Source organism: Alosa pseudoharengus, unplaced genomic scaffold, assembly GCF_046254945.1.
Source record: "Alosa pseudoharengus isolate Yale_2024_CS ecotype anadromous, Long Island Sound unplaced genomic scaffold, YU_APseudo_1.1 YU_APseudo_1.1_scf_22, whole genome shotgun sequence".
Classification (NCBI taxonomy): domain Eukaryota; kingdom Metazoa; phylum Chordata; class Actinopteri; order Clupeiformes; family Clupeidae; genus Alosa; species Alosa pseudoharengus.
In genome coordinates this window covers 20,562,444-20,581,462 of record NW_027468680.1, presented here as the reverse complement: position 1 = coordinate 20,581,462, position 19,019 = coordinate 20,562,444, and the positions used below count along the sequence as shown (strand labels likewise).

Below are 19,019 nucleotides of genomic sequence, written 5' to 3'. Positions count from 1 at the left end.
CACACGCACACACACACACCAAAGGACCTACACATTCACAACTAAACACACACACACACACACACACACACACACCAAGCACCCGGAGCGGTTGGAACATTACATGTACAGCGAAACTGTGTGTAGTCTCCCCCTTGCTCTCTGCCAGATTCCAACATGCAGAGTCCATATTCTGTTTCCCTTCTTTAGCAATATTACCCTTAACGTTCCTCCCACCCCTCCATCCAAACTCTCACCTTTGACGGGTCCTCTCACCTCCTTCACTCACTCCACTCTTCTCTCGTCGCTCAGAACGCTCCTTCTTCTGCTGTCTCTTTTCTACCTAAACTGATATTCCACACCAGCAGTGCTAGATTAGAAGAGGCAGCCAGGAAGTTGGCTCAGAGCTCTTTCAGTCTCCCGGGGGCACTTCCTCTCCCGCTGGGCCCAGACTGGACCTCCCATCCTGTGAGAGACGGATCCCTCATCTCCCCCTCAGGGGGGAAACCCTGCTCCGCTACAGGAGTGGGCTTGGGGTGGGGGTGATGACAACCTGCAGCTCCTGATGGCCTTGATTTGCCCCCTGGTCGTGGCCACTGCCTACACTCCACCCGGGCGCTCGCTCAAACAGCCCAGACAAGCTCTTCTCATCTCGCCTAGCTCTCCTCTACACCCTCACGCAATGGCAAACACCTCCAGTTTCGAACAGTGGCGTCATACACTGTCACGTCCACTTAGCCGACACTTTCATCTGAGGTGCCTTGCAAATCGGTACAGTGTTTAAGTACCAGTAGGCAACCAAAAGAAATAACCCTGCCATGGTACGGTAAATGGCATCTCTTTATAGAAAACAGATATAAAAGTCATCTAATATATTAGCATAAACAAGTTCTAAAACATTCAATAATGGCCTTTACTACCATGATAATTTATGACCACTGAAGCAGTCTGTGCATGCATCACCGGAGACAGGAACCATGAAACAACTCTCAAGAAAAACTAGGAGCATTTCCTAAGTGAGAAAATTCTACACTACCTCAATAACTACCACACCAGGCATACTAATCACACTAAAAATAATATGACGTATTTTTTATTGCTATTCAAAATAATTTACCAGTTGTGTATGTTCCACAGTAGATGATACCATAACCATACTTCAGTCAATGCTATAGCTTGAATGCAATCCTGTGGCTGTAACAGGTGAATTTTTGCCAGTATGTTGAAACGATATGGTTCCACCCACAAACAGTCTCTATTTCTCTTTCTCCATCCGTGGGCCTCACTCTGTCTGCACACACATATGGCCAGAGCCACAGTCACTCACAGTCATACACAAACATAACTGTGTGTACTTTTGCCATTGTTCCTTTACATGGCACATGCCGTTACCATTTCCTCCATCTCCATGGCAAAATAAGCAGTGCTAAAGGAGTCTTGACCTGGCACACAGGACAAAGAAATGGGCTACTCATGACTTGTGCAAACACATGTGGACGGCATTGCCCAGGAAAAGCCCAGGATTATGTCCTCTCTTAGACAACTCACTCTATGCTTCTAGAATGTTTCCTGAACTTCCCTTCCACCTGATTTCAGTCACATTGATATATCCTCTGAGTGACACAAGAGTCACATTGCTTTACAATGTAGAGATGCGGAGGGTATAGAAAAGCTTTTCTCAGTTCAGTTCAGTTCAGTTACGACCACAAGCAAAGTATGAGAGTTAGAGTGCATGGAGTAGCTTCTCATCAGCCATTATCCCTGTGACTTGTCCACATACCACACTGACCACTAGAGGTTGTCCAAATGAAAGATCTTGCGACACAGTCCTACAGTAACTAAAGGCTAGCTCAGTGCTAGCAGACAGTGTCATCTCTCTGACCTTACCTTGACCTCACCTTAGCCCACACCATGAGTTACACTCTCTCCAACACACACACACACACACACACACACACACACACACACACACACAGACACAAACAGCAAAACAGCACACACTATTATTCATTAATCGCTATATGATGCCTCCTCAACTGTAACATGTACCAGGTGTCTCTGTTCTTCCCGCTGTGCGTGTTATTGCAAGACCAGAAATGTTTATGCCTCTGGTCATATCTGACCCTTTAGAATGCCCCAGTAACACAGTTGAAACAAAAGCTAAACTTATCTGTTTCAACCAGCATTTTTGTTTGATTATGCCTTGAAATGACATTTGGCTTCAAAAATCAGACCCCCCATGCTAGGAATCTGTGAGTCAAGTCTAGTGTGGAACCAGGTTAATGATAAGCAGTGGCCTAAATGGAACAGGAGGACCATGACAATAGAGTCCCTCTTTAGCAAAAGACATTAGTGAGAGTTCACATGGGACTGGGTGTGAGTCTGATGCATCTAGGGAATGTCACAGACTCTTCCTAAAGGCATGGCTAATCCTGCCACCAGCGGTATCTGCTGATTCATTTTCTACATGTCCCACCACCTCAAAACTTAGAACCTGCTGTTTAAAGGCGCAGGGCTTTGTGTAAGAAACAACCATCACTACCTGACAGAGTGTAAAACTAATTTAAGAAGTAACCTAGTCTGAGATTTGTGGTGTAATTAAATTGGGGTTGTTCTTGGAAAGAGCCCATACATTACCAAAGTGCAAAGCTTTAACGGGCCTTGCCCTGGCCTGAAACTGAGAACCTTCCCAAAAGCAATTGGCCTTCAAATGGGTCGCCTCATCAATGTGGAATAATGTGAGACGTGAGTTAGGGGGTAGCCCAATGGACTTGTATGAAAACCTCGATACAAACACGATAGCCGCGCGTATTGTGGGTAGTTTGGAGAGAGTAAAATATGACTGACACCATTATTCCTACACCTGTATTTAAACACTAATTATTATAAAGTAGCATAACCCATACACAAGGCAGCTATATTACTTAGAGAGATACCACTGTATGCGCAGCCATACAAAGATGGGACGCATTGCTTATCTTTATTACTGCGTAGCCTAGCTATGGATACTGCAACATCAAGAACGGCTGTGGAAGATGGGGTGGGGTGCTGAAGATATTTGCACATCTTTATCTCTGGACAATCGATATCAGAATCCAACGGGGATACTCACTATCAGCGGCCATGGCTGAATCGGTTTAGTCCACGGCTTCTATTCGGGCTTTGAGAGAACAGTCAGCGGCAGTAGCGTCTTTAAGGGCCTTTCTGTCAGCTCACATCGCATCTAATTTGGTCCGCTGAGCTGAACGCGCACAGCGTTGAATTAAGCCCGTCTTCCGCTCCGTTTTTCTCTTCGCTTCAGCACCAGATCATCAAGGCGCCACTGATGTACGGTTGGGATTCTCTACCCCCACCACCCTTTTCTGCTGTATCGCGATCACGGGAGACGCGGACATCCCTATGACGCGCTGCGCGTTCCCGCATTCGGCGCTCGGTTACGCGCATCCCAGTGTTGTGTAAAACAGTGAGGAGGACCAGCAGACATTTCATTGTAATGTTTTCCTGTATCGATTCATTTTAACTTCGTATTTGCTACCGTCCTGGGTTATGCAACATCAATTTCCATTTTTCCATACATTAATGATTATTCAAAGAGAAAGACATGTTTCTAGGAAAACTTACCTGAATACCAAACTGCAACTGGCGTTCCCTCCGCACAAATTCTAATTTAAAACCTATTTGTCATTGGGGTGTTTGGGGACCCCGGAGGACAAAAAAAGCTAATAAGAATGGCCATGAATTTTCGTGCTGCTTTCTGGGGTTCACCTTCTTGAAGCTCGCCTCTCTGGACTGGAGCTCTATTCTGTGAACTCTCCAGCACGGTCCCTCCATAATAGGCTATAAGCTACTTCGGATCTCGGTACATCCCTCGCCAACTGCGAGGCTGTAAACTCCCAGAGCCTAAGGGCAATTCGCAGGGAACTAGAAATCAACCTCTTGTCTCTTAAACATTTCGTCCGTAACAATTTTGTTTCAAACCAAGATAACCCCATTGTCAGAATCAATGTCTTTGAAGAGTGTGAATGATTAGCCTACATTTCATAGACACTTCCACACACCGGGACTGTAATTCATTCACAAGAAGGGTTAAGCATACCTGTAAGAGATTTAATAATTTCTGCGTAGTATCAAAGAAAGAAATGCATTTTCACAGCATGCAAAAGCACTAGGACAATCTACTTTCGATTTCTCTGGGTAGCCTAATAGTCCAAAGGACAGCTTTGAGAAGCATCAGTATTGAGCGTACATGGTATAGTGTTAATTGAATTGTCTGTGTAGTAAAGAAGGGATGTGATATTGATTCACATTGACAGCTTAATTTGAAGATCGATAGGCGGGCCACTTTGACACAGGTAGGATATCACTCTTAAAGACATGGTACAAGAGGGCTCAGGCACTGACACATTCTCATGGGACTTGACCCCCCATCCTCATCCACACCCACAAACACACACACACACACACACACACACAAATAAACTCAAAGGTCAATATTTATATACTGTATATAAAAAATATTTAACATTTATTTCACATTTGTAAGACATGACACCACATACTCAAAGCTATGCATGCAGCATTATGTAGCATAACACTTTTTGGCTATGTCATATGGCATCTCACACATACATCTCTTGGTATTATGTTAAACTTGGCTAGAATGTATTTGGAAACTGCAACAAAAACGGCATTCTCTTCCATTATATTAACCAAAAACTAGACACAAACTAACACCCATCCTTCTGGTCATAACAATCTATCTTCTCAGCAATGACCATGGTAGCAAAGAACTTCCAGAACTTGCAAATGTTCATGTGTGGGTCAACCACTGTCCATCATAAACAACACCCACAACATAGGACCTGATAAAGGAACCGCCAACATTATTGTGTGAGTCTAAAGACAGACATTCAGAGAAGGACGGTCCAAGTAGTACAGCTGGTCCAAGCCAGTCAGCATGTTTCATTGTTGTGCGTCACCAAGTGAAGCGCTTCACGACCCTCTCCGGTGTCTCTAGAGAAGGCCAAAGACAAGCACTCATTAGCTGATCATCCAAAACTTTTTTTCCTCAGAATAATCACGATTCTCAATTCTGGCAAAAGGTTGCTGATATTAGAGCTCAAGTGCAAAATCAATGAATACTCAATTTATTAACCCCTTGTTTAACTCATCCTATCATGCTGATGGCCCATACAAGGTACTGTCCATGCCATGCTTACCTTCACGGTCAGCCTGGCTTAGTTTCCACAGCTTGGTGCACTTGAGGAACTCCTCTGGGATGCCTCCTGTTGGGACAGAGAACACGTCAGTAACTGCCCTTCCACAACAACTGAGGGTCAGTGTGTCAAGGTGGAGACACCCAGATATAGAGTTGAGTAGGTGTCAACGTGTGTGCTTGCCATTTTCATAGAGACGGCGTAGAGTACGGTATCTCAGCGAATTGGTGAATCGGTATCTACGCCTTGCAACTGCCACAGGTTTGACCCCTGGCTCCTGTCCAACCCGCCGGTCTTCGTGTGGGCCGGCCTCTGCTGCTGAGCAAAGCTCAGCCTGTCTGTGGCGCCGGGACTTGGCCACCTAGTGGAGAGACATGGAACAGCAGCGTAGTGTAGAGGCAGAATGAACACTACATAAACAAAGGGACATCCACAAACACGTTCATGAGATTAGAGGCGGACATCCCGGATCCAGAATATAAAAGTCCTGCCATATATTCTTTCTACCTGTGCACTTAACACAGGTGATATCACTAATTATCTGATCTAAATGGCTGCCAATTAGGATGAACTGGTTTATTAAATGGTTGGATCAAATACTTGGCAGGAATTTTACTTTCTGAACCCTTTCTGATGTCCGCCTTTGCATGAGATGCCATGACGAAATGAAGCAATTTAACACGCACCTCCACCACCTGGCCGTACGAGCGTGCCTTGATGGAGGCGAGGAGGTCTGCTCTCTTGGAGCTCTGGAGGAGAGGGAGACAGAAGAGAGAGAGAAACCCATGAGAATAGCAGATGCTTGGGGTGGGCACCTCAGCACCATGGAGCTCCGGCTGATTATGCAACCCTGCTGCTGATCCCTCACCTCCTGACGCGGGTTAAAGTTGGAACTGGTGGAGGGCTCTTCAAGGTTCAGCCTGGATGGCTGTTTACTGGCCTCATTCATCTGCAAAATAGTACAGGATGGTCAGCAGAATCTCCATCATGCACCAAAAAGGAGACCACGCTCTTTACAGAAATTCAAATGTAATGTTACAGTTTTTACTGAAAAACAAAACACATTTTGTTTGTGTCCAGGCAAAAATCATACCATGTGAATTTTCTGCCACGTTCTGAAGGACCTCACGGAATTGAACAGTTTCGGAACCAGGTTCTGGCGGACGAGGTTGAGACTGGATTCTGGGTGTTGGATAACCACAGATTCCTTAAGCTCCTTGTAGTACTGGTTAATGTTAGCCACCTCCTGTGCAGCACAGAGACGGGAACAGTTCAGATCAGCCAGTCAGAACAGCCATTCACAGCCTATCTGTTGTCACTATTAGGCATTCAGAGGCTACTACAAAAAAGCGTTTTTCTAGACACCACTCTCCTCCACAGAGTTTAATCAGTGCAGCTCAAAGGACCTCTTCCCCACACACAGCTAAATTCCAGTGAAATTCTCACAAACACACTCCATCACTCTGTGTCAAGATACCCCTGTGGAGCACACAAACAGTTCTGCACCCACAGACCCTGTGCAGCACACTCACTATGTGTTACATTCGAGTAGAAGCATCAGATTCTGGATTTGTATGTATGGCAGGAACTGCAGGAAGATAACAAAAACTCTAGAATCATCCTGAAGCAGTTAGGGAAATAACAATTATGAAACAAGTTCCTTTGCACAAGTAAACAATGATACATCTGGACATCAAAGAAAAGACAGGGCAAGTGTGTGGCATTGTGGCTGCATTTATGGATTGCAATTATATAACGCTTTTACTGTTATGGGCACTCAGAGCGCTTTATTCCAACTCACACACACATTCTTACACTGAAGGCTTCCATGCTTGGCCCAAACACGATCAAATCCCCTGATTTTCCATGTCTGGAGTAGCCTTTTTAAAATTCCTAGAAATTCCATGACCCATGAGAACCCTGCACTTAGAGCAGAGTAATTTTAGTTACTCAGTAGTGACTTATCAGCTATGGCTGCTGGGAGTGTTGACAGAGGCATAGGATTTGACGTCATTCTCACAATCAAATGACAAACATGATGGGAGTTTTGTTCCACTTGTATATTCAATGTACAGTAACCCCCCCCAGACCCAAGTACCTCCAACATTTCTGTTGTGACAAGCTGCTGAGGACGAGATGCTGGTTTAGCGAAAACCTCAGTGTTCGTCTCCCCACGTTGCTTCTTATCTCTTACAAATACCAGCTGTTGAAAGTAAGTAGTAAAAATACAGCACTGGGTTATAAGAATCCTCCATTCATTACATGTAATTCTACACATTATCATACACACAACAATATATTTGCTTAGTTTGTACAGATACAAAAGCATCCAAGACATATTAGAAGATTAAAGAAACATTCCCATAAGAGAATGCTCCAACAAAGAGTTGCGACATAGTGGCCACTGCATCATGTCCTAGCAGCAGTCTAAACAGAGTGATAATTATGTGCAGTCCTACCGGAACAGGCATGGCGGTGAAGTGAAAGGCTTTTGCACCCAGCAATTTGTGCAAGATGTACACCACATCATAGTGCTGAGAGCCCATGGCGTCTTGAGTGAATGCTTGGACATCCTCCCAGTCTTTCAAGGCCAGACGGATCTGCATCAGAAGAGATAAACTTACATCATTGATCAAAACAAAGATTAGCTTTAGTCAAGTATGACAGGCATCGTGTTTACTGGGAAATCATTACACAACTAATAACTTGATTTATTAGACAGCAGCTGCTTACTGTCCTGCGACCCATTGATATTATTAAATATACACAAATATTGTATGTTAGCAGTTTTGGCATTTAGAATTACTTAAGTGGATATCAAAGTTCACTCCGGAATGTGTGGGTGTACCTTCTGCTTTGGGAAGGCGCTCTGTGAATGATAAAGACCGTAGAGAATATAAACCCCGCCAACTCGGATCTGAAAGGGGTATGGCGGTAGGAGGTAAGTGATAGCCGCATTCAATGCCATGCGGCTGAAATCATTTTTCTCTTTCAGATTCTTGATTCCACTGTTGAGATGTGCAAAAACAATCATTAGTCAATAGGTTCAGCCTAGACATTGAGATTCACCCCCTGAAATGAATGATTACCCAAAACAATAATGGTCTCTCTTGCTTGCTACGTTTAATTATCGTAGCCTAACGTTAGAAAAGTAGCCTGAGTGAATGCTAATAACGTAGCCTAACCAGTTTTAACTGCCGGTGAAGCACCCGATTTGGTTCCCCCGGAATTCCTGTTTCCTTTATGCCACTGTTTTGAAGTTCTTGCGTTGTTGCTAGGTTACCGTGCGTATTCACAGTGCTGTATTGCGTTTTCCGTGTTTTCAGTTACGGTAACCGACTAGAGCTTCCGTGTAAAGACCTAGAGGGGAAACATGAATTGCATGGGGAACCAAATCGGGTGCTAACAAATAAATAATACGATTAACGTAAACAAAAAAGACATTAATTAAGGACGTGTGTTACACGAAGTTCAACATAATATAAACTTAAATATCCTCACTGAAATATTTCACCGAAGTCCATGTCTTTCCAGATGGTTGAGAATTCCTCATATCGTACTGAAGCTGTCCGTTGAAATCGACCCAACAACTCCTCAAGGTCTGTTTTCAAAGGCTCCTCAAATTTCTCTAACCGCCCTGACATTATTTGTTCTGAAATGGAAATACCTGACTGAGGAAAGCACAATTCTGCAAAACTAGGAACAAGACAACAATAACAACAAACGCATCACGTTTGAGAGTCCTACTCCTACTGGAGGAAGTGTCGACAGATGATGACGTATTACAGCAAAGCTGGTAGGACAAACTTAACAGTGCAGATACAGACGGAATTGTCACATTGCTCACAAGCAAGTCTTTACTGTCTATGGTCATAACATGGCTTAGTTAATTAGTTCTATATGTGCTCACAATGTGTTTGCACAATAAAATCAGAGGAAAAGATCTTTAACAAACTGATGCAGGTACAGGTTAATAGACAAATACTAGCCAAATAAAGCAAAAGCAGACTGTAGTCATTATAGCCGGTCACCCATGGGGCCACACTCTGACTTGTATGGATATGGCTATGATGAATAAATATGACGTGTGTAAAGCCTATACTCATTAATTCAATAATGTAGGCTAATAGCCTTTGTTTGAACTGGTTCAGCAGAAAATGTATAAAGGTATGGTTTTAGAAGGAGTGTAATATTATGTTCTCATGTCCACCTGTAAAATCACATTGTTTTCAGCGATTCCAATAGAGTAGAGAAATGTACACACATTTGCTGAGGTGATGAAAAACAATGTCTGGAAATCATCTGTTTGAACTCTGATGATCATTGCTTGGTTATGTTTAAACTTATTATTATGAGAGTTTTATATCCCTGCCCTAATGTCAACATACGGTATGGCCTACAAGCATTTGCTGTACATTTAGTGTTACATCCTGTTACATATAAGTATTATATTGTTTTGTATTTGTATGTCGCTTTGGACAAAAGCGTCTGCCAAATCCCATACTCATAACCATAACATTCAAACATATCCATACCTTCAACTTATCATTTTATACAAGGTTATTTTCTTTCAAAATGTTTACAAAACTAATACATGCTCATATTGTTTCTTCTGTAAACTTATTATTTTTTATATAAGGTTATTTTCTTTCAAAACTTTGTAAATAATACAATTCTGTGAAGCTCATTGTTGCTTCTTTAAACATGTACATTTGATAAAAAATAAAGTTCTTCAAGAGTCCAGAATATATTTGTTATAAAATATAAAACACATACAACACTTTTTGTAACAGAAAATATACTATTTATTATATCAACTTAATTGTTGCTCATTTTCTCATGTACCACTGTGCAGATCATGCATTGCATGCATCACACTCAACCACATCTGCACAGCATGCATGGAGTTGAATGAGCCTATTGACAGCTTATTTTGGTCATGATTTGTCTCACAAAATATAGCAGACATCATACAGACATGTTAACATGGTTAAAACTTGATATGGAATACAAAAATATGCATTTTTAAACAAAGGTATTTAACACCCAATATGACCTCATTTCTTTCAATGAAACACGATTGACTTTTCAGACATGAAAAACATGATTGACAACAACAATTGACAACAATCTATTTATGTTTGGAGAGTAACAAGATATCTATCTGAACAATTTTTTGTTGTTGCTGTGTTCGCTAACTTTTACATATAAGCTGTCTTCATTGCTGTTCATGGAGTAGTGATGAGAGGTGTCACTTGATCCTCGATCCTCAAATGTTTCATTGCTAACTTTGCTCTGGAAATGAGTCAGAAAATATTATTACTGGAACATATTGATTCATATTGTCAGATTTTATTAAAAAATAACTGACCAAAAGATCATTTTAAATGAGCATTTTAATTTGTGTTCATACTCACTAGAGTCAAACCCTCTCATGTGCATGTCCCAACCTATGCTATTTCTTCTCCTCAAGGCAGCACTGGGAGCCATGCTCATCCTCACTTAAGGTTTGAAGGAATGTTCATTCTCTTCCTTAAAAAAAACTGATCAAGATGTTTAAAAGCTAAATATGTAACTTTAGCTTTAGCTTACATTTTCATTTTTTCAGTCCAGAAGGGAGAACCCAAATGGCATGCACCTCTTCATGTTGTACCTTGCCATTCCATAGGAAATATTCCACCATATTCCACCAGTGACTGAGTGCTACTCCCCTCAGCATGGGGCAGTATTTATACCAATAGCCAAATCTATTTTTAAACCTTATCTGGACTTTGGTCACCTTGAGTGATTGTGCAATGACGTGCTCCTGAGTTACTTTTTAGCTCTGGACTCTACATGAGTTGATTGAATGCATCCAGTCTCAGAATTTAAAATGTCAACAAAAGAGGGAAAGGCCCTTTATAAGTCAACGGTAGGGTTATGGTTAGGCTCTGCCAAAGTCACTGTCTTGCATGAAAGCACAAAGCTTTAACACTAACATCTGTGCAATCTAAAAACTATAGTTCCACCAACACAGTCCTCAGCATAATCAACTAACAAATACACATTTGCATTTACACTGATTCATTTGGCAGACACTTTTATCCAAGGCAACATACAGCAATAGACATTTAAGCAATAATGACATTTAAGATACAGAGGAGACCATAGCTTGAAATTACCACTGCATCTGTCAATACTAGTCACAAACTAGTAATAAACAGAATATACAACTCAATGCACACACACACACACACACACACACACATTCTGAGAATAATATTTTTAATGAAAACACGATGCTCACAATTATTGGCACCCCTACACAAATGTTATATACAAAACATAACAGAAGCGTTTTCCTATGCAATTTCAACTTATTTAAGTCAATGAGAGTGTCTGTGAACTTTCAGAAGTAGTTCATGACTTTCTTTTTCACTAAGGTATGAAAATAAAGTGACACAGAGGCTAAATCCTCTAGTCATTTTTCAACATTGGAAAGACAAGAGAGTACACTAAAAGTTACAGAAAAAGGTATCATCTTGGGGTCACCAAGTCCCCCAAAAATCTTCAAAAGTGACCTCACTGCTAATAGATTATTTAGAGGGCATGCAGGTAAAAGCATGTCCAGTCATTTAATTAACATGTAAACGGCAGGAGTTACTGAATGGTGACCTTGTCTGGAAGTGTGGTCTATTGTCAGATGAAATGGAAATTGCGCTCTTTGGCTAGAAACAGGCTGGGAATAGGCCACTGACATAATTATCATACAGAACACCAAAAGGTGGCCAGACCTGATGGCATTAGAAGCCTAATTAATTTACATTTCGAGTGTAGGAGGGACTTTGAAACAAGATATATGGCAAGAGTTGGAGAAGCTCTTTGTTCAGTCAACAAGGTCTCTGCCTAGAGTATGTTTTTCACGTTCTTCGTGACTGCTTTTTACTGGAATAACGGTTGAAGCTGCATTAACCGAAGAAACTTCCTTTTTGCTATGAACACCCTCGTGTTTTTTCTTACAATGTAAGTATACAAAGCAACATAGTTCTGTCCAGCACATACTACTGTAAACATGGCAGACACACACACACACACACACACACACACACAAGTACTAAAATGTGTAACGTACAGTATGGCTATATTATTTCAATACAAATGATGGGGGGGTCGAATCTGGTATGACACAACTCCCCTCTCGTCTCAACAAAGTGCATCACAAAGAAACGTCTTTCTCTGATGCTTTTGTAGGTGTTTGTCTTCCTGACATTGAACTGTATTAAAAGACTGGGTGCGCCTCCTGGTGGTTCATGCTGACATTTTCTTAAACTGATGTGACATTTTTGTCTTTCCAACTTCACATATATGGTAGCCTATGTGTGAAATATGTTTTTCTTGATTTCTTTTGTCATCATGCACCTGCATCTGCGCACAAGAATGAAATACCATTTGTCTTGGTCCTGCATTTCAAATAGTTAATATTAGAAAAGGAGAATTGAATAATTTATTATAATTTAAATGACACCCTACACACACATATACATGCAGTTCTATTTGTATTGATCATCTAGCTCATCGATCTTGAGAGATCCCTGTGCTTACCGGTGTGCTTTTAAAGAGGCCATCTGAAGGAGACACTGTGATTCATCTTCTAAAACAAACACATGCACACACACGCACACGCACACACACACACACACAAACCTGTGTTTTTCTACTCGTTAATTCAATAATGTAGCCCTTTGTTTGAACTGGAAGTTCAGCAGTGGAAAAGGTAGAAAGGCACTGTGTATGGTTTATTAGAAGGAGTGGTTATTCTCATGTCCATCTGTAAAATCACAGTGCACTTTCAGTGTTTTCAGTGACTCCAATAGAGAAATTTACACACATTTGCTGAGGTGATGAAAAACAATGTCTGGAAATCATCTGTTTGAACTCTGATGATCATTACTTGTGACTATGTTTAAACGTATTATTATGAGAGTTTTATATCCCTGCCCTGTAAATGTCAACATATGGTATGGCCTATAGGCATGTGCTGTACGTTTAGTGTTACATCCTGTTACAAGTAGCCTATTATTGGGGGCCAAGCAGCGAAGCTGCGAAGGCACCCATTGTGTTTCTATGATTTCTTATTATTGGGGGCCAAGCAGCGAAGCTGCAGGGCAACCCTTAGTGTTTCTATGAATTCTTACTATTATTAGGGGTCCGAGCAGCATAGCTGCAGGAACCCTATTGTTTCTGTACCGTTCATTTTTTGGCCAAAATTCTGTAAAAATCATACTGCAGCCTAAACCGTAACTCCAAAACTCTTGAAATTTTCAGGTATGGTTACCAGTACCCCCCTCTACCCATAACCCAAAATTTGGGGTACTGCACCCAAAGGTGGCGCTATTGATAAAAAAAGTTAATTATGCTTATTTCTCCTTACCAGATTCACCTAGACTCAAAATTCTTTCAGAATATTAATCTCTAAATTCAGATGCATCTTTTTGGCCCTGGTCTTATGGTCTACAAATGTTTACTTTTTCCACAATTTCATGGAAAAGCCAAACATTATAAAAAGTTTCACACTCTTCAAAAATAATCGAATCTTCACCAAAATTCTCACAGACAATGTTTAGACCAAGCCTCACAAAAGTTATCGCTCAGAATTTTGATATTTTGTTCCATTTCAGAGATATAGGCCAATAAAGTTAGACCACTTAGGCCTTTTTTCCTAGATCACCTATATTCCTATAAACCGTAAGTCCTAGAAACTTGACATTTTCAAGTATTGTTACCAGTACCCCCCACTACCCATAACCCAAATTTGGGGTACTGCACCCAAAGGTGGCGCTCTTGTCAAAAACGCTTATTTCTCCTTACCAGATTCACCTAGACTCAAAATTCTTTCATCATATTAATCTCTACATTCAGATGCATCTTTTTCACCCTGGTCTTATGCTCTAAAAATGTTTACTTTTGCCACAATTTCAGAGAAAAGCCAAACATCATAAAAAGTTTCACAGGCTTCAAAAATTATCAAATCTTCACCAAAATTCTCACAGACAATGTTTAGACAAAGCCTCACAAAAGTTATCAAAAGAATTTGGATACGTTGTTCCATTTCAGAGATATAGGCCAATAAAGTTCGACCACTCAGCCCATTTCTCCTATATCACCTATATTCCTATATGAGTAATTTTTTTTTCTTGGATAACAACCATACAACCATCATTAGGTGGATACCATTAACAGTGCACATTTTCAGATATGTACTCTTTTTTATAAAGCCCTTAATTCTATTGTCAAATGTATGCTAGGAATTTTCTTGATGTTGTGTGTTTGCCAACACACATTTTCACCATTTGAATGTGACTGCTGAATGTGTATGATTGTCAGTGGCAGAGTGGGATAATGCCTAGTGCTGGTGTTTGTTAGGTTAGGTTGAGAGTTCGAATCCTGCTAGAGCTTTAGGCTCAAGATGCACATGCTATTGGTTATTGAAGATTCACACTATTGAACAGCACCTGAATGACATCAGACAATTAACATTCACACTCATTAGTTGCCAAGAATCAGAATGCCGACACACTCTATGACATATAGGGGAACTTCTTTGTTTACTATTTTTCCTTCATCATTAAGTCTATCATATTTATATTTCATCCATTACTGTTCTTCTCTATAAATGTCTAATTGCCCCAGAATATCCAAAAGTTTTCAGGTGTATTTTTTCAGGAAAGCCCTTCATTTTATTGTCAAATATATACTTGGAGTTTTTCTTGTGTGTTTACCAACACACATTTTCACCATGTGAATGTGACTACCCAATATGTAAGATTGTCAGTGGCTCAGTGGGATAATGCCTAGTGCTGGTGTTTGTTAGGTTGAGGGTTCGAATCCCCGGTAGTGCTTTAGGCTCTAGCTCGAATACTATTGGTTATTGAAGATTCACACCATTGAACAGCACCTGAATGACATCAGGCAATCAACATTCACACTCATCAGTTGCCAAGAATCAGAATGCCGAGACACTCTATGACATTCAGGGGAACTTCTTTGTTTACTATTTTTCCTTCATCATTAAGTCTATCATATTTATATTTAATCTATTAGTGTTCATCTCTACAAATGTCTAATCGCCCCTCCATGATTGGAGTTTTTCTTGTGTGTTTACCAATACACATTTTCACCATGTGAATGTGACTGGCCAACATGTAGGATTGACAGTGGCTCAGTGGGATAATGCCTTGTACTGGTGATCCTTAGGTTGAGAGTTCAAATCCCACTTGAAGCATTAGTGGGTTGTGGATGTTAGCATACTACAATAGAATGCTGTTGGGTTGTGGAGGATAACACACTATAACATTACAGCTACTTGTCAATATGGACTTGTAGTGCAAGGCAAGTATTACTGTATAATTATAAGCTGTAGCCTATAATTATTTGTTATTCTTATAATATTTGTCATTTCTTATACATATTTAGTCGGCTCTTCCACTTGACAGAACAACTCTATATCGTTTAAGGATGTCACGCATGAAACAATGCTGCAGAAACATGAAAATACGACTTTGAGTTTAGTAGGCTATAATTTTCAGTTCCTGTTTATCTATTGCACAATGGGTAATAATTTAAAGGAATCATGTTGCAGTCTTGTAAATAGTGACCCTGCAAGATCCCTAGTCATTGCAAAATCATAGTCTGTGACTTAAAACTCTACTACTTGTCTTTAGATGTGAGAGGGTCTGAGACTGTAGTCTTTCAAAAATCTTTTCCAAATCTTTGCAAATCTTTCCAAAGTTTACCCGCTGGGAAACCCTGTAGCTCCGGAGCAGGGGCTCAGACCAGGATAAATTGTTTGCTCGCCCTCAGTTCGCTCTTTTGTTCATCTCAACCCAGCACTCCAGTGTGTCCTGCTCTGTGTGCGTCTTTGCGTTAACGTAAGTCATCACTTTAATCACCCTCACTATGACTTTTGTGATGTTTATCAGTTTGTAGAGTAGCTCTGCCATCATGTGTAAAGTTAAGGTCTTTGTTTGTTGGTTTGGTGTGTTGGAGTCCCATGTGAGAGATGATTAGGTGATGTTGGTTGACTTGGGATGTCAAGTATTGTTTAGTTGTACCTTATATAGCCTTATGATTTCAGTTTATTGTTCAAATGTCAATTGGTTTGTTTGTGAGTTGGGATCTGTACTGATTTACCCCATTTCACTGATTACTCCATTTTCTGTTTGTTTCCTCTTTGATGCAGCACACATACAAGTAAAGAACAAAAGAACAGATGAATTGAAACTCAAATAAAGTTAACTTGTGTTGCACCGAAACCTGCCATCTTCGTGTCATCACTCCATACCATTGAGCCTTCTGAGTCACACCATTGAACAGCACCTGAATGACATCAGGCAATTAACATTCACACTCATTACACACTGCTGGTGTTTGTTAGGTTGAGAGTTCGAATCCTGCTAGAGCTTGAAGCTCAAGATGCACATGCTATTGGTTATTGAAGATTGACACCATTGAACAGCACCTGAATGACATCAGGCAATTAACATTCACACTCATTAGTTGCCAAGAATCAGAATGCCGACACACTCTATGACATATAGGGGAACTTCTTTGTTTACTATTTTTCCTTCATCATTAAGTCTATCATATTTATATTTCATCCATTACTGTTCTTCTCTATAAATGTCTAATTGCCCCAGAATATCCAAAAGTTTTCAGGTGTACTCTTTCAGGAAAGCCCTTCATTTTATTGTCAAATGTATACTTGGAGTTTTTCTTGTGTGTTTACCAACACACATTTTCACCATGTGAATGTGACTGCCTAATATGTCGGATTGTTAGTGGCTCAGAGGGATAATGCCTAGTGCTGGTGTTTGTTAGGTTGAGAGTTCGAATCCTGCTAGAGCTTTAGGCTCAAGATGCACATGCTATTGGTTATTGAAGTCACACCATTGAACAGCACCTGAATGACATCAGGCAATCAACATTCACACTCATTAGTTGCAAAGAATCAGAATGCCGACACACTCGAAGACATATAGGGGAACTTCTTTGTTTACTATTTTTCCTTCATCATTAAGTCTATCATATTTATATTTCATCCATTACTGTTCTTCTCTACAAATGTCTAATTGTCCCAGAATTTCCAAACGTTTTCAGGTGTTCTCTTTCAGGAAAGCCCTTCATTTTATTGTCAAACGTATACTTGGAGTTTTTCTTGTGTGTTTACCAATACACATTTTCAGCATGTGAATGTGACTGGCAAAGATGTAGGATTGACAGTGGCTTAGTGGGATAATGCCTTGTACTGGTCATCCTTATGTTGAGTGTTCAAATCCCACCTGAAGCATTAGTGTTAAAATACTGTTGGGTTGTGGAGGTTAGCATACTAGAATAGAATGCTGTTGGGTTGTGGAGGTTAGCACACTATAACATTACAGCATTACAGCTACTTGTCAATATGGACTTGTAGTGCAAGGCAAGTATAACTGTATAATTATACGCTGTTTATCTTATTGACTCCGACACAGAACCCACCACCACAAATACAATTCAATTCTGTGGGAAACACTGCCTTCCATTATCAAACCCTTCATCTTATCCACAACAAATAAATAGTCCTGTAGAATCAAGTATTGTTAGAATACTGTTGGGTTGTGGAGGTTAGCACACTATAATGTTACAGCACAGGGTAATCCTAATTTTATGCATCAAATTTATTCCAATCCAACTCAAAAGTGTTGAACGACACAAAGTGAAGGTTTTATCCAGATCAAAACCAAGAATAGATTATGTGATCTAATCCAATTTCAGGATCCTTGTTTCCCTTTGAACAACCCATTTTCAAGATTTGATCCAATCCGATAGCTGAAATCCGGTAACTGAAATCCGATAACCGAAATCCGATCACGTTTCTTTTGAACAATTGTGCCCAAACAATCAAAGCGTATGTAAAACTAAAAAGCTATGCCATCATGTTCGTTTTGCTCGGACCCCGTAAATCACCGCTTGCGGTTATATTTATTATTATTATTTAACATCTTTCCTCTGCCATTGGAGTCTATGGCAGCCCATAGAACCGTCTGGTAAAAAGTTGTGAAATTTGGCACACTGATTGGGGACACTCCAATATTTTATTTCACCAAGTTTCATGCCTCCCTGTCGAACCCTCTAGCGCCACCAACAGGCCAAAGTTGGATGTGCGTTCACGCACGTAACTTTTGACCCGTTTGCCCGATTGTCAAAAATGTGGTATCGTTGGAATCCTTGGACCAAGACGAGTTCAACGCACTCTATGACGTCAATTTCCGCCATGATGGATTTTCCGCCATTTTGGATTTTGTCAAAAACCTTTAAAAAGTTTCACGCCTCACATAGTTTGTCCGATTTTCACGAAACTTAGCACATAACATCTTCAGACCAAGCCGCACAAAAGTTATCGATTTTCATCTTCGGAACTAAAACCGTTTTCCCGTAACAGCCAAACGAAATATGCGGCGAAGCCGCCAAACAGGAAGTGAGCTCATATCTCAGCAACCCTTTCATCTGTCATAACCAAACTTAGTACATGGACTTATAACCCCATCAGTAGGGCACTCAAAAAATCTGGTGACCTTTGACCTCTAGGGGGCGCTGTAATTAAGAAATATGCCTATTGGCCTGTAGCTGCTGTTGTGCTTAGAATTAAAATGCACTAGTGGTGTCTGACAATACTGTGGAAGGTCCTTAGGCCGACCCAAGCCAACTTGTGATGTCATCGTAATTGATTTGGTCGCCATATTGGATTTAATCAAAAACATGAATAATTATTCGCAAGTCACAAATTTCAGCTGATCCACACCAAAATTG

At 40.6% G+C, this 19,019-nt stretch overlaps 2 protein-coding genes across 4 annotated transcripts in view; both read right to left on the bottom strand.

Moving 5' to 3' along the window:
- LOC143138869 (synaptotagmin-14-like) overlaps positions 1–3,296 on the bottom strand; it is an 8,810-nt gene extending 5,514 nt beyond the window's left edge. Inside the window, exon 1 of one of the 2 annotated variants that reach the window (XR_012990297.1) lies at positions 237–316. Coding sequence is in view for 1 of the 2 variants with exons in the window: in XM_076299302.1 (XP_076155417.1) it covers positions 3,092–3,104 (13 nt within the window). In the remaining variant the exon portion in view is untranslated. Of the gene's footprint in view, positions 1–236; positions 317–3,091 lie in introns of those variants that run through there. The other variant, XM_076299302.1, reaches the window with a different exon arrangement.
- A 1,158-nt stretch (positions 3,297–4,454) lies between these two features.
- LOC143138868 (snRNA-activating protein complex subunit 1-like) lies at positions 4,455–8,968 on the bottom strand. Of its 2 annotated transcripts, none has more exons than XM_076299300.1 (10): positions 8,697–8,968; positions 8,044–8,203; positions 7,655–7,795; positions 7,294–7,398; positions 6,289–6,441; positions 6,064–6,144; positions 5,882–5,944; positions 5,379–5,556; positions 5,199–5,264; positions 4,455–4,992 (listed from the first exon to the last, which is right to left on the bottom strand). In XM_076299300.1, the coding sequence occupies exons 1-10, from the start codon at positions 8,837–8,839 to the stop codon at positions 4,955–4,957; spliced, it is 1,128 nt and encodes a 375-aa protein (XP_076155415.1). In that variant the 5' UTR covers positions 8,840–8,968; the 3' UTR covers positions 4,455–4,954. The 2 variants fall into 2 exon arrangements, with proteins under 2 accessions (XP_076155415.1, XP_076155416.1); XM_076299301.1 differs by lacking the exon at positions 8,697–8,968 and adding an exon at positions 8,381–8,499.
- Between the last annotated feature and the right edge of the window lie 10,051 nt (positions 8,969–19,019).

Coding starts and splice junctions, on each gene's coding strand:
- LOC143138868 (XM_076299300.1), bottom strand. CDS start 8,839: ATGTCAGGGCGGTTAGAGAAATTTGAGGAGCCTTTGAAAACAGACCTT. Junction 5,265..5,378: donor ACGCCGTCTCTATGAAAATG/GCAAGCACACAC, acceptor CTGTCCCAACAG/GAGGCATCCCAGAGGAGTTC. Junction 4,993..5,198: donor AAGCCAGGCTGACCGTGAAG/GTAAGCATGGCA, acceptor GGCCTTCTCTAG/AGACACCGGAGAGGGTCGTG.